General features: G+C 43.2%; 1 protein-coding gene across 6 annotated transcripts in view; it reads left to right on the top strand.

Moving 5' to 3' along the window:
- Nucleotides 1–16,359, top strand: part of GLI3 (GLI family zinc finger 3) — a 261,843-nt gene that overhangs the window by 130,298 nt on the left and 115,186 nt on the right. For all 6 annotated transcript variants that reach the window (XM_077304551.1, XM_077304554.1, XM_077304553.1 and 3 more), the window contains one exon: nt 9,876–9,981. In XM_077304551.1, the coding sequence (XP_077160666.1) occupies nt 9,876–9,981 (106 nt within the window). The remainder of the gene's footprint in view (nt 1–9,875; nt 9,982–16,359) is intronic.

Genomic DNA, 16,359 nt, shown 5'->3' with positions numbered 1-16,359 from the left:
TTAACATGGGGGGGGGGGGGATGAACCAGCATAGAGCTGCTCCAGCTCTGTTTCTGGTGCTGGTGTGTGTGCATGCAGAGGGACAGAGCAGCATAGGCCTGCCCAGGCGCTGTTTCTGCAGGCTCCCACTGGAGGCTCCACCCAAGAAGAGCAAACTGGTAGCCAGTTGAGAGTACAGGTATAGTTCTGTTCACAAATCATCTGAAAATACTTCTGTGCTATCATTTCCTGTGCTGTGGGAGTGGCCTAGTGATGTCACATTTGGTAGGAGTGGCTGGGTGATGTCACTTCTGGGGACGTGTCAGGGAGGTGTGGCCTGCAGAAATCAATTCTGGGTTTTCTTGAAGCCTGAAGAATGTTTTAGGGGGTTCTCAACTTTAAAAAGTTTGAGAAAGGCTGGTCTACAGTCTCTTGGAAGATACATATAGTAAGCTTCTCTGTGATAGAATTAGGCCAAATTATCACTGAGGTGATTGTGTTTGGTTTGTCCTATTTCAGACTGTGGAGGAGAATTGCATGTAAAAAAACCCCTCTGCTCGTGGAAAACTAACATGTTCTGAAAAAAGCTAGTGCTAGGGCTCCACTCCCTGAGATTATATATTCAGGATTTTAGTTTATTTGGTTTATTTATTTTAGTTCTTATTCCCTCCCCCCACCCCCGGTACCGGTTTGGAAATCAGGTAGTTAATGAGTTGTTTATTCATACAAAAATACATTGGACTGAAATATAAGTCATGATATGGGTTCAAGGAGTGATACTGCTTAATCTCCAGGTTAGATTACAGTAAGAAAAATTTTACTGGGGAGAATGAGCCTGCGGAATTGCAGCTCTACCCTTCTACTCCCAAGTAACATATTTTTATCGTTTTCCAGTCTGCTTCAAGCCAAGCTCTTTCAATAGGTGCCCTTTCATATAGCTGTTTGAAGATTATTTCCATTTAAATATTCAGAGCTTTTCAAATGCCCCCTTTTTTTTGTACCTACAGGCATGTAGAATTTACTGCTTACCTGTGTGCAGAAGAGTTCTATTTCCTATAGTAAAACTGATTCTACCAGTTTTGTACATTATTCTCCCTGTCTCCCATTTAGCATGTTTCTTTCCTGGCAGTAGAGTACACAGCACTTAGCAGCTGGTTGGTGAAACCATCAGTCAGGAAATTGTATGATAAATAGCGGGTAGCCAGGTTTAGTGGCACTTTATTCTGCTTCAGCAGTTTTAGTTTGACTTTGGAAAAATCATCATGTGGTATTTTGTCAAGGGCTGCAACAGGAGATGACTAGAGCACGGGAGAACTTATTACGCATACCGCTTGAGTTATGATGTTCAACAGCTGTATTGCTCATGTGTAAATAATAAACTCAAAACTGGATAATTATAGAGAATAATGCCAGTTGCATGCGTTTCTCCTCATCATGAGCAGTAGATGTAGACAGCTGTGTTACAATGATGGAACACTTAGCCTTTCTCTTTTCCTCTCCTCAGAAACTCAAATAAGGTACAGCCAAGATTGAATGAGGAACTTGATGCAGGAGGATTACCCAGAAGTGGTCTGTGAGACTTATGATCAAGTGTGTTTCAGGGCAAGATGACATTGTGTAAAGTTTCAGGTAATGTCATATGCCCATAGATCCATATGACAAGTTGTAGCTTATTCAAGGGCTGGCTTGCAAGATTTAACATAAAACCTGTTTCTAGGGCTTTCTAAACGTGGTGTGCATACCAGAAGCCATAGGCACCATGGTTTTTCAGCCATATTACAGAGAATGAACAATCCATTGGTGTCATGCTTCCATGTAGGAATGTTGCAGTTTGTGTAATGACCATCATTCTTCTATGCATGAAAAATGTACACCATACTGTTGGGACAGATTTCTGTCTGGCTTTCAGGGAACGCTGTCTTTGTAAAAAGATAAGATGAATTAAGGATAAAATAAAAGGATCCAGGAAATTGATCTTAAGGAGCTCCCCTAGCAGACCCTGTCTTTCAGCACTCTCTCATCTTTATTTGGCAAGGTGGCTCTTAATATGAAAAAAACAGCAAGTATTATCAGCATACTAGTAAATAAGCCCGCTGCACTCTGAATGCAGCGGGCGCTAGCAGGACTCGGGAGTCTCCCGGGCCGGCACAGGCATGGGTCGGCACGTGAGCCGGATCCGGCTCGTCCTGCCCCCCCCTCTTCTCCCCTGCCAATTGGGCCCTCCAATTGTCAGTCCGGGGGATGGGGCCTATCGGCACCCTTCCTCATCACGGACAGGGCCTGCCCTCGGGGCCCTTAACGTATTATTTAATCCGCTCCGCTAGGAGCGGTTAAAGATGATTAAATAGTTTTTCCTGTTGAGTGTGTGTGTGCATGTGTGCATATATTATTGTGCACATGCATGGAATATCTGGGTTTGCAATCAAGTACTGCATGATATAAGACCAATGTATGGAATATATTTGGTACAATCCAAATGCTCAATAAAAATAACCCTGGAAAATTCAGGACTGCGTTTAATGTGTAATTTCTTCTTAAAAACCCTTGTGGGACATTATTTGATAAGATGGGAGTAAGAGTTTCCCACTATTAGTTTTGAGAAAGATTGTAGATACTAGTGGTATGCTTATGGGAGTGGTAGGGGGAGGGTTTCCCACATAATTGGCTTTATATAGTAGAACACTAGAACAGGAAGCAATACCCTGATGATGAGATAGGATTCCATGTTGGGATGTATATAGTTTACTCTTAGATATACCATTATGCCACAGGTTGACGGCATTATTTTGTGAACTGCAGTGTAAACCTGTGAAAATAAGCATGGCAACTAACAGTTACAATTCTTAAATAGGATGTGGGGTAAAATATATATAAATTCTGCTTGTTAAACAAAATTCCAAGTTAATGTTGTGTTAGTGGGGAAGATGTTTCATGGTCAGAGGCTAGCGATTCAACACTGCAGTCTTCCTAAACAGTTCAGTTCTTCCATGTCAGTGGTAGAGATGTGTATACGGCTAATCTCAGATAGAAAAATACCCCCAAAAATAACTTGCTGTTTTTTTTTCCAGGTATTAATTCAGTGGATGTTTTTTTTGGCTATCAGAAAATATATTGGATTTTTAAAGAATGCAGTTTAAAGAGCTCTGTCTCTTTAACATTAAAATGCCTTTCCCCCCTCGATTGGAAGCAATGGAGGAGGGGCACTTTCTTTGGGGGTCTATAGAATTGTGCCCCCTGATTTATTCCCTCCTCCATTGGAAGCAATGGAGGAGGGGCACTTTCTTTGGGAATCTATAGAATTGTGCCCCCTGATTTATTCCCTCCTCCATTGGAAGCAATGGAGGAGGGGCACTTTCTTTGGGGGTCTATAGAATTGTGCCCCTGATTTATTCACACTTGGTGGTTTGAACAGTCCCCCCCCCAAGATACCCCTGGATTGATTCTCCATTACAGATGGAGGGGACTATTGACTGTAATGGACCCAATAGAACAGCGGCACCCAACCTATTTCGGGCCGGGGACTGGTCTGTGGGGGGGGGGAGGCCTGGGTGCCGGCACACCAGCAGGCGCAAACATTCAGCTCCACGCCTGTGCCATTGCGCCCGCCTGCATGCTGGCGCCCACACCTCCCTCCCCCCCGCGGCGCTCCCTGCGCCAGGAGCAATTTGCCGACGAAGCAGCTGATCACTACTGATGCAGCAAGCACTGCACTGCGGGGGGAGGGAGGGAGGCACAGGCACTGGCGCGCAGGCGGGCACAAACGTGCAGGCACGGAACTGCTGTGCCTGCGTGTTTGTGCCCGCTAGCACTGGCGCCTGCGCCTCCCTCCCCCCCCCCCCCCGCAGCGTGGCACTCTCAGGCCTGCTCGTTTGCGCATGCTGGGCCTAGGCTTCAGTGAATCGGCCGCTTCGTTGGCCGATTGCTCGCAGCGCAGCAAGTGCCACGCTGCGGTGGGGAGGGAGAGGGAGGCGCCTCCCTCCCCCCTTCCGCGGCCCAGTACTGAGGGTTTCATGGCCCAGTACTGGTCCGCAGCCCGGGGGTTGGGGATCCTTGCTATAGGCTGTAATGGAGCCAAAATAATTTAGCATTCCTGAATATTTACTGGATCAAGATAGCATTGAGTTTTTGCATACTCCTAGGCAGGGAGCTTAGAAGGGTTTAACGCTGTTGAGGATTGCACTGTAAGAGAATGAGCCATAATCTGGCAGCTGTGTGGTTCAGATCTTGTCTGCGCCATAAACTCTCTTAATGACCTAAGACCTTAAGTAGCTGCTTAGCCCACCCTACCCCTCATCTGCAATACAGAGCTAATAATGCCGGTTGCTGTAAGGATTGGAACAGAATAATATGGATGAGGGCCACAGAATACCGAAAGCATAATTCTTTGTTATTGTTATTGTTATTTAATGTTCTACTATTAAGTGTCATTTTAATGGCTGCATATTCAGCAGAATCAACAAGCGAAACCTGGCATAGAGAGTGGAAAACTTAAACGGAGGGTTTCTGCCATGTTACACATTTATTAATACTGCATCGCCTTGCTCCTTAAAAAATACGCAGCCCTTCCTTTAATTTCAGGACTGCAGAGTTTTATAAATCCATTGAAATTAACCATGCCCTAGCTTGCTTAAATACCAAATGGGAAATCTGCATCTAGAAAAAAGAGGATTAATTTCGTTAGAATCGTATTCTACTTGCTGTACAACTTTCTTGGTGCTTCACTCAGATGACATCCCTTAATATTTCTGTATTTTCAGGATAGGCTTGTTCCATAGAAACTACTTCTGAAAGCCCCTGACTATGCCTGTTTCAGAAATATGATCATGGCAACCCACGTTTTAGGCAACAGGAAGAGATATTAGTGTTCGGAAGTAACGATTACAAACAGCCTTTTATGAGGCATCATGGCAGTTATGGTTAATAGTTCAGTTAGATCGTCCGAATGCCGGCTCTTAAGTAAGACTAAGATACCTACTAATCTCACATAAAAGTAGTAAATTGATTCTTCTTTGCAGCCGAATTGCAAAGCCCTTATTACTCTGGAGTAATCCTGGAGTTGTGCTGTATGCTTCTTTGGCTTGTCATCGAAACGCCTCCAGATTAAATAGTTTGTGGATTGTAATCTCTGTGTCCTTTTTAGCTGAACCTCCCTTCCTCCCTCCCTCCCTCAGTGCATTCCTTCCTGATTCCAGACTGCCCTGTGACCTCCGGGGTTAGTGATTGATGAAAAATGTACTGAAATGTCTGTCAGCCTTGTGCTCCTGTGAGTCTCTGTAATTTATGCTGAGCCTTCTGGAAGCTGGTGGGGGTTGGTACTGCTGCAGAGAGCTTTTCCATATGGAGTGTACTGAGGATCAAGTTTGTGTTGTGTAGAGAAGGGGGCAAATGGGCAGAAGTATTAGCGATTGTAAGTGGTATTTTGTTGTTCACATTAGCAATCTACTGCGGTTTTCTAAGATTGAAGGATCAGTTCAAAACTTGTTGGCAAAGAAAGTGGTGCAAGAGAAAATTAGATATTTTTAAAGAAAGAAAAGGACCTTTATGGCAACTAGGAATTGATTCATCTGTTCACAATACCTGCTTATGGGAGTGCTCTAGTAATGTATAGTTTGTAGCCCATGAGAAATATAACCATAGTTGCACAAGTATTTGAAATGCTTCTGTTATTTTCTTAGTGTTTTTTTAAAACCTTGTTGTAAGTCTGCAGTAAAGTTTTTGTTTATGTTTTAGAAATCTCTGTATGGCCACTCTCCCAGTGTGGGGTACAGGGGGGCTCACAACTCATCAGTAAAGCAGAACATGAAAATTGAAATCCATTAAACATTGTTTAAAAAAACAATATAAAACTGAAGCAGGCAGCACCCAGATTGAGTTCTGGGCGGCTGATAACAGGAGTGGAAGAAAGGATAGCAGGAACTTACATCACAGAAGCCTAAATGACTGATTGTGCCTGGTATATAAAATACAGGAGAGAAGGTACTCTAGGAAGGTATACTGAATTTCTGTTCTGGTTTAATTAATAAATAAATAAAATACCCGCTGATGAAGATGGTGATCAAAGGGGACAGATGAGTCTTCCTAGGGAGGGCATTTCAGAACTTTGGTGCCATGACTGAGAAGGTCCTCTCCTGGGTTTCCATTAGTTTAATACCAGATGGCCAAATCAGGGCCTCAGAAGATGACCAGCATGGTTGGATAGGTTCATACAGAAGTAGGTGGTCCTTCAGATCTATTGGTCCCCATCAATTTAGAGCTTTAAAGGTCACAACCTACCTTCCAGATAGGGCCAGAACCACTGTAAAAGAGTGCCTCCAAGAAAGGCAGTGGAGAAGGATACTATGATCAGTGGCATCAAAAGTCTCTGAGAGATCCAGGAGAATCAACAGTCACACTCCCCCAATCTGTCTCCCTGTGCAAATCTTCCACCAAGGCCACCAAGACTGTCTAGCCCCATAATCGGACCTAAAATGATTGGAAAGGATCCAAACAGCCTTTTTGGTCCAAATGCTGAAAAAAGCCCACAGTGTCTACTCGTGAAGACATTAGCGTGTTGGCAAATGAAAGGGGAAGGTTGTACCTGGCTGTGCACTTTTGGAACCAGCCAAGTCCAAGCAGAGCTGCTGGCATCTTAGTGATCTACCTTGGAACTCAGGTGGTAGCTGTGCAGTTTTGAAGGCAATGACAAGCAGGAGCCATGCCTTTTGCCTTCCTCAACACTGTTGATCCTAGCAGAGATCTGGTCCTGGATGTTAAGCAAAATGGTCTGCTGGGCTGCTATCATAACAGAGGTTGCCCATTGCTGCCATAAATGTAATGGACAAATGTCTGTCACCGGTCCACGTCCTCCCAGTGTCTGATAAAAGAGATATATGAAAATTCGTGTTTCCCCACCTCCGCAACAGTGCTCTATGTTTACTAAAAACCATTGTTGTTTGTGAGTTTGGAGGCACCCTAAAGCATGCTGTAGCCCACCTGTGTTCTGTTAAATACTTGTGAAGTACCTGACTTGATAATATTCCAGATTTTTCAAAACTTCATGAAGAAATATTTGCACAGAATTTAGTTACTGTTCTCCTAGCCTGTGACTTCCTTTCTGCTCTTCTGCAGCTAGAGATTTTTTTTGTGAACATAAAAAGTATTCCATTCTTATGACCCATTGCATAGCTTACAAGAGGCTAATTGTTTCTCCATGTGACTTACGTAAGGAAAACATAAATGACTCATACGTCTTGCAAGCATCCACAGTAATAGTAATTGTGAGGCTTTTAAAGCAGTAGAGCTGTAAAGTAGAGTTAAAATTATAGTTCTTGATTGAATATGCATACATTAGATGTCTTCCCTCTCCCTGCTTTGCAAACCTAGTGTAATCGTCTACTCCTATCTTTATTCTCCTTCCTCATCCATTTGGTTGCCAAATGAACAGTTCTGCAGGGCCTGCAAAAGGGAGCTTCTCTGCCAGGCATTTGGTTGAGCTGGACCTAAACCACTGCTTCCCATTGGCCCCCAAGCCTCCCTCCTACGGCATCCATTACAAATTCGCCCAACCCACAAGGCCTTGAGTTGAACTGATGCTCTTTGCAGTTTCCACCAATGTTTAATGTTTTTCTTGTTATTATGTTAATATCATTGTTGTTATCACCTTGTTGTCACTACAAATGGAATTACCTGTATCGTTTAGAATAATACAATCATAGAGTTGGAAGGGGCCATACAGGCCATCTAGTCCAACCCCCTGCTCAACGCAGGATCAGCCCAAAGCATCCTAAAGCATCCAAGAAAAGTGTGTATCCAACCTTTGCTTGAAGACTGCCAGTGAGGGGGAGCTCACCACCTCCTTAGGCAGCCTATTCCACTGCTGAACTACTCTGACTCTGAATTTTTTTTCCTGATATCTAGCCTATATTGTTGTACTTGAAGTTTAAACCCATTACTGCGTGTCCTTTCCTCTGCAGCCAACAGAAACAGCATCCTGCCCTCCTCCAAGTGACAACCTTTCAAATACTTAAAGAGGGCTATCATGTCCCCTCTCAACCTCTTTTTCTCCAGCTAAACATTCCCAAGTCCCTCAACCTATCTTCATAGGGCTTGGTCCCTTGGCCCCAGATCATCTTCGTCACTCTCCTCTGTACCCTTTAATTTTATCTACGTCGTTCTTGAAGTGAGGCCTCCAGAACTGCACACAGTACTCCAGTTTCTTGTTTCATGTTAAAAAGAGTCATTTAGGACAGTGGTCCCCAACCTTTATTAGGCTGGGGACCGGCAGGGCATCGGGCCGCGCCCGCGCGGGCCACGCCCACACTTCGGGCCGCGCCTGCGGATCGGGCCGCGCCCGCGGGCTGCGCGGGCGCGGCCTGCAGGGGCGCAGCCCGGCCCTGATTCCCTCTCCCCGCCCTCCTGCAGTAAGAAGCTTCCCGGGCTGCAGGCTTGCGGCCTGGGAAGTTTTTTACTGCGGGGGGGGCAGGGAGAGGGAGCCGCGGCCCGGCGCCATGGCCTTTGTGGCCCGGCAGCGGGCCACGGCCCGCAGGTTGGGGACCACTGATTTAGGAAATGGAAGGAAGGCCTTATTATCAAGGATGAGTATAAGCAAATAACTGATAATTGTAGAGAAAGTGCGGGCACCTGCATGCAGGCTCAGAGCTCTGCATCTGCATGTGGGCGCTGGCTGACGTGCCGCTGCCAGTGCTATCCCCCCCCCTCCACACTGCAGCGCTGGCCGCCTCGGGCTTTGGTCCTGGCCGAAGCGCCCCGGAGCGTGCAACCCTATTTTATGTGTCACAGTTTTCATTAACCAGACAGGTTTCTAGTTCCTGCAGTTGAGATACATATGTGAGTTGTATTTGTTGCAGATCACAAAGCCAAAAATTGAACTTGGCTAAATTTTTGGTGTGTGAAGCTTTAGTGCTCTTAATAATTCTTTATAATTCCAATATATTCATATAATTGGCATAATATTTTTGGGTTACATAATTTTTACAATGATATACAGTTTGGGTTTTTTAAAGCACATCTAACCAGTAATCAACTAGATTTTTATTCCTCCAGGTTCTCTTGCTCATGTTACTGTAGTTGTTCTGATATTACTCTGCAATTTCAGTGTTTTGAATATTTACCTCTATTTGATATTCTCTCTGTAATGATTTTTAAAACTTATGTTTCACTAAGGTTTCTTTCTTCTGTGTGAAAATAAATAATACGAGGGGCGTGCTTATGAAAAGATAGCTGATCCCTTTGATCTGACACTTCGCTTATGCGCCCTGTAATTATTTATTAAAGACTTCTTTATGTAATTTTCCATTAAAGCTATGAAAAGAGAATATTAAAATTAAGACATGAATATTCATGCTTGCCAAGGCAAATTGGACGAGCCAAGTTCTATCTCCTGTGCTTGGTTTGGATTTGTGTAAATGAAGAGGTATTTTGGATGCACATCAATGCTATCCTTGTCATGTGATTATTGACAATACTGTGTGCATTTGCTGCAGTTGTACAGGAAGAATGTTCTAATGTGGTAGAAACTGACAAAATCAGCTTTCTGAAAAATCTCACCTTTCGTTTAAAAAGAAAGGATGTTGACAAGCCTTGTGGCTGCAAACTGGATTGTGTGATAATGCCTGCCCCAATCTGAGAAGCTAGAAGGAAGGGTAGCTGAATAAGATGTCCAGTTGGAGGCAGATCTTAAGGGCCCTGCATAGCTCAAGTAGCAAAACCAGCAGAATGCATTACACAAGATAAAAACAAGTTATGCAAAATTGATACTATACTATACTATTGCATATTAAGATAACATTCATGTTTTTAGTGCAACATCCACGCAGCCTTATTTCCTGAATCTTTTCGATTTACTGCTGTGTATTAGAAATAACACTAAGATTTGGAAACCATGTTTCTTTTCGCAGATCCGCCTCACCTCTTCCCAGCATTCCACCCTCCTGTACCAATTGACGCAAGACATCATGAGGGGCGCTACCATTATGAACCATCTCCCATTCCTCCACTGCATGTGTAAGTACGAACATTTCAACATAAATGGCAGCTTGGTATGTTAAAGAATATCTGCAAAAGAAGAATGAGCGCTGTTGTGCATCTATTTTGCTACCTAAGGCATGATCCCCCCTCCCCCCCAAAATCAGCTTCTCTTTGGGATGTCATATATACTCTTTAGGATGTCATCCTTTGGGATGTCATATATGGCAGTGGTTCCCAACCCCCGGTCCGGGCCGCAGCTCCTCCTCGTCCTCCTCCCCAACTGCTGCCTCAGGGACTGCCCTGCCATTCTGCCGCCGGCTCACCTTTGGTGCTCTCCAGTGGCCGCCATGGCTGGGGCTCTGCGTGGCACTGTGCAGATGCTGCTGGCAGCACCCCCCAGCGGGCGGCGGGAAGTCAGGGACACTGGCAGGAAAGCAAGTGAAGCAGGGGCTCAGGCAACGGCAGCAATATCCCTTGGCAAAAGAGTCCCCCCCCTCCCAGGCCTCAGTAAAATTGTCAAGCGTTGACCGGTCCCCAGTGATAAATAGGTTGGGGACCACTGATATATGGGACTCTGCTTTGCCACTGAGACATAGCATCTTCCTGTATAACAATGCTTCAGATTTATAAAAGAAAACCTGTTGAGGCTCAAGCTGTCCCAACTTCTTATTTCAGACATGAGGTTTTATTCCAGACAAGTCAATTTGGGTCCTATTTAAGGAGTAAAACAGGGGAAATCATTGTAAGCAAACAAATACACTTAATTGTAAAAGATCGTGATAAGGGCACACCTATCAACAGGCCTTTCACATTTTTTATACATCTCTTTCTCCAAGGATCTTCTGTTGGAGTTCCATTCTGTCTTTTATATTAATCTATCTAATTTATATGTATAATAGGCAGTGGTTGCAGATTCATGGCGCACCTACATGGTAATTCTGTGGGTTTTTAAAAAGAGTTTTTGGAGAAAAAAGGATAAAAACCAAAATATATAGAAAAGGGATACAGAAAGAAAAAACTCCTAAATTACAAAATATGCAGAAATATAAAGAAAAGGCTTCTGATTTTCTTTACCATGAATACAAGTAAAGATACAAACTTATTGCTTACTATATAATTGCAGAATAAAAACGCTCTTTATCAAAACCACAAATCAATTCATTTTTGTGCTTTATTTTTGGTATTTTCAGACCCAGTCTAGGTTTGTATTTACTTCATTTTCTCAAAATAGCTCATCTAATATAATGATTTTTAAAATTCACATCAACCTTATGTATATCATGCCACAGATAGGCATGCCATCCAAATCCCAATTAATTAACTTCTAACTCTAGTATCCTTTTGTTTCTGAACAATATCCATTCTTACATCTGCAGTTAACAACAAGCAGCAAAATATAATTACAGTCCTCTTCTTTCTTTTGAATTTTGTAATACCTTAGCTTTAACTTGCATTTTTAAGCTCTTACTATAAATATTTAGATATAGCCACATGCCATCATTTAAATGATTATATTAGTTATCAAAACAGATATTGTCTGAAACAAAAATAACATTCTGGGTAAAACATTAATCATAATCATAGATATTGTCCCCAACAAAAACAGTTGCACTTTATCCTATCTTTAACATATCTTTCTTCCCCTTTGTTCCATATCTTAACATAATTATTTTAAAATAACATAAAATAACATTTGTAAAAGTGATACTCAAATATTTTCTTTTCCACCTAAAATCTGTTTTGTTCATCAATTCTTTTTATTCTTCCAAAACTAATACCAGATCATCTACTTAGGCTCTTATAAGTCTCCTTTTTAATCTTTATACTTCTAATACTCTATTTAATATTTTCAGAAGTAGAATAAACAAGAGAGAAAGTAGTGGGAAACCTTATATTGTTCCTTTTTATATTTCACATAGTTTACTTATAGCTCCACTAAACATTATTTGTGCTTTCTTATAAAGTATAAATCAGTTTTATCCATGTTTAAAAAAAATCTCCCAAAATCTCCCAAATTAGTATTTTCCAATAGTTATATGGAAAAGACTACATTTTAAATTATCAAAAGCTTTCTCTGCATCTAAAAAGATCAGTGTAACTTGTTTTTCATTATTTTCAAAATATTTAAAAAATTTATAGGAGAGTTCTGATGTCCTTAACTGATTTTTAGGGAGAACCCACACTGATCTTCATAAGTTAGTTTTTGCAAAATTTTCAACCCTTCAACTGAAATTATTGTGAAGAACTTATAATCATTATTGAGTAATGATATGGGTCTATAATTTCTTGTTAATATCAAGCCCAGTCCATCTTTGGGTATTAGTGCTATATTAGTATCTTTCCACATCTCTGATATCTTTCTTCACTGTATAAAATAATTCATTGCATTTTGTAAAGGATATAAAAGTTCATCTCTAAAACACTTATATTACACACCAGATAACTGGCCCTGGAACCTTTCCTGGTTTAATCTTTTTTATAGCTTCCACAACTTGCCTTATCATTGTAGGTTCTTTCATAATTTTCCTTTGTTCTTCTGTAACCCTGGATAAGTTTTTTTTTTTTTTTACGATATTCATCTATTTTCGCCAATGGAACATCATGTCCTTTATATAAATTAGCATAATAATTGTAAAATGTTATATTAATAGCTATTGAATGGAGGTTTGGAGAGGTCCTGGAAATGTTGTATGGCTCAGTGTGGTATAGATGGATCTGTGTTCTTCTTAGCTTCTTATTCACAATAATTTACAGTTTAGAGCATTGGTCGCCAACCTTTTTCAGGCCGGGGATCAGGGGGGGGGGAGAGGGAGACCCGGGGCCTGGGGACCAGGTGGAGGGAGGCACAAGCACCGTGCGCTGGTGGTCCTGATACCGGTCTGTAGGCCAGGGGTTGGGGAAGACTGGTTTAGAGGATTAAAGCATGTTAAGGAATTCATGTTCTCTGTACAATTCCACATATACGTTCTGGACCAGTGTAGGACACTCTTAGAAGATTCTAGAACTCTCACTAGAGAACTGTTGCTTGTATGTCTTCCCTTTGAAAGGAGATTTATAATAATCACTCTGTCAGTTGCATCTATCTTTTTCCCTTTTTCTTTTTTTCTATTAGTAGGGCAATGCTCCTGTTATTTTGTATGGTAGGTTTTTAATACCCCTCCTCATGTGTTCAGGGACCTTGCCCCAAAAACAGTTTGAAACTGGTCTTGACATATAAAGTTGGAATGATATTTCAAGTGTCTCCACATGACCGTTTATGCACTGGAGGTTTCATGCCAGGCTGCAGCCTGGAGTTTTAGTCATGGCAGGTTGCCCCACCTCTTCCTGCACCCACACGGGGGATCATTTGGCCCGGTGCTCCTAATCTGCCCCCAATTTTTGCTCCTGCATGGAAGCCGGGGTAGTGATGTTCCCAGTGCGTAAATGGTCCATGAGATGTTAAATCTAGAACAGCAGTTTGCAATGTTTTTGGCATGGTGACCCACACATACAAATTCACTTGATGTACCAGCCAAGCCCCTGAGGCAACGATGACATTGTAGAAGAAGAGTTGGTTCTTATATGCCGCTTTTCTCTACCAGAGGGAATCTCAAAGCAACTTCCAATCACTTTCCCTTTCCTCTCCCCACAACAGACACCCTGTGAGGTGGGTGAGGCTGAGAGAGCCCTGCTATTACTGCTTGGTCAGAATAGCTTTATCAGTGCTGTGGCGAGCCCAAGGTCACCCAGCTGGCTGCATGTAGGGAAGTGGGGAATCAAACCCGGCTTGCCAGTTTAGATGTTGGTGCTCTGAACCACTACAACAAGCTGTCACCCATCTAGTCTAGAACAGCAATTTTTACAGTGGCTAACTAGATGCTCATAAACTCACAAAGGGTGCAACTGTCCCAAAGGTATTCCATTTCTCTATGTTGTTTTTAATATTTTTCATGAATATTCAAGGACTAGAGAAGATCCCGAAAAAGGCTTATTAATCTTATTAATCATAGGACCCAGCTTCTTCCACATGAGGCAAGGCTAAATAATCTTGGATTTTATTAACTTAGAAAAAATGATGACTGATAAACAACACAATTCAGAAGGTGGATAGAGAAAAACTTCTCTCATACTGCTAAAACATATGGGTCTCTCAGACCTTTTCCGCACCAGGAATCTATCCTGGAACAGTGCTCGTCCAATTGCAGTAAGGGAATCAGGGCCTGCATCACACCAGGCTTGGGACCGCCCCAGACAGGCGCTGATATAGTCTGTAAGTGGAAATTAGGCCTTCATCTGGACAAGAGCTGTGCTGAGCCGTATTCCTGGTGTGGAAAAGGCATCAGTGAAACTGATGGGCAGTAGATTCAAGAAGGAAAACAAAAGTGCTACATGCAATGGGTGGTTGACTTGGGGACTTCATTGCCACATGATATATTAATGTGTGGAGCCAGGCAGAATTTTGATAAATAGGATTGTCATTTGTTATTAGCCATGCTGGCTGAATGGTGCCTGCAAGAACAAAGGCAGAATGCTTCTGGTCATCAGATGCTGTGGAGCGATCAGCATGTGACAGCTGTAACCAGTGGGCCCTGTTTCTGATCTTACCTGTGTCATGTGATTGGTCACTGTTAGCAACTGGATGCTGAACTAAATGGACCAGTGGTGTAATCCAACATGACTGCTTTAATGCATGGAACAGATAAATGGTGGAGTGGAATTTAAGGAACTTACAGGCTCAAGACGGTAAGGAGGAAAGGGGAAATAAAGTAGATTGGTTTAGAGATAAAGAAGTGAGAATTGAGGATTTGTAATGTGAGCTATTAACAGGCCAATGGTAGTTTCCTCCTGGTTCCTTTTACAAGGACTTCTAGAAGACTGGGATCATGAGACCAGGGCAGACAAATTAATCCCAGGTGAGGCTACCTTGAAGCCAGCAAAGCATGCATGATTCCTGTAATGCACTTGGAAGGATAGCATTGCCAGCAAAATGTAGATAGACATGATGCCACCTTCCTGCCTGGCAGTGATACGTTACAGAGACAGAAGCAGGAAATTCCATGGGTGGGGGGTACCCTTTGTATGAAAAAATACAGAGTTACCATTTAGGCAGATGTGCAAATTAATCCTACATGTGAAAAGCAAAAATCATATGCAAGCCTGTTTCAAAGAACAGGTGATTAGACTCCAATCAGGTGATTAGACTCCAAGCATTTATCTGTATTGAAAACTTTGGCCACTCTACCCATTGTGTATTTGGATATACAAGCTTGCAACCTGTGATATAGTATCCTGATGCTTGGCCCTATGCAGGATGTCATGGTAGCGTTTTCCCTCTTCCTTCTCCTTAGCATAAATCCCCTGCTTTCTCCACATGTCATGCAAAACCAAGTTGAAGGCAGATACGTGAACCAACCCTGTGGTTAATGCTAGTCAGGGTTTGCTCTTAACCATGGTTTACAAACCACTATATACCCTGGTTGAGGGGAATTCACCATAGTTAGCATTTGTGCGGAAGGAAGGAATGTATAACCAGTTATTGCTTCGCAGGGTCCTAGTTGTCGCACTCATTAAAGACGCCACACACCTGTTATTTGGCATGAAAATGGCCACAGCCGTTTTATTAATTGAGAGTGGCCCCCCCAGCTTGGAAGCGAACTTGCCCTCTCGTGGTCAGCCGACCTACGAGGCAGCCCCAATTTTATTCTGCAGGTCTTCCTCAACAGGAATTGCTGGCACATGCGCATGCATATTCCTGGCCATGACCTGCAAAACCGTGGGAGGTAGCAACCATATGCGAACCCGCTGGGCGTTTTTGCCTCTGCTGGGTTTCGCCTGCCACCCGGAAATGCGAGCTCACCAAACCGGCTCCGCATCCACTCAGCCCCTTAAGGGGGCCCCCATCTACTAGGGATGCCAGCGCGCAAGCTTGGCACCCACCATAACCTTCGCTTCCAGCCAACTAACCGCCGGCTGTGACAAATTTTATTCACCTTCAACGTTCCATACAAATACAAACCATAAAACTTTACAACAATTCTCCTTCCTTCTTCCTCTTTTCATTTCATTTCATTTCCTTTTTTTTTTTTTTACAATGAATTAACTGCAATTACATAGCTGATAACTCAAAAGGGAGGGTGGGTGGGCTTTCAACAAGGCACGGAGCGGGAGAAGAGGCTGGGCCCGTTGACTCAGCTCCTTATAAAGGAGCCCAGCCTCTCCCCTTCCCCTCTCCGCCGTCGCACCTGCGCCGGCTGCAAAGGACGCTGGGACATGTAGTCCCCAGCTTCCCCGCAGCGTCTTCTTGGTGCTCTGGCCCCGCGGCAGCAAAGGCCCCCTCGTCGACCCTCAGGTGCTCTTGCTTCGCAGGGTCCTAGTTGTCGCACTCATTAAAGACGCCACACACCTGTTATTTGGCATGAAAATGGCCACAGCCGT

Source organism: Paroedura picta, chromosome 11 (assembly GCF_049243985.1).
Source record: "Paroedura picta isolate Pp20150507F chromosome 11, Ppicta_v3.0, whole genome shotgun sequence".
Lineage (NCBI taxonomy): Eukaryota > Metazoa > Chordata > Lepidosauria > Squamata > Gekkonidae > Paroedura > Paroedura picta.
This window is presented reverse-complemented; position numbering and strand designations above follow the sequence as displayed.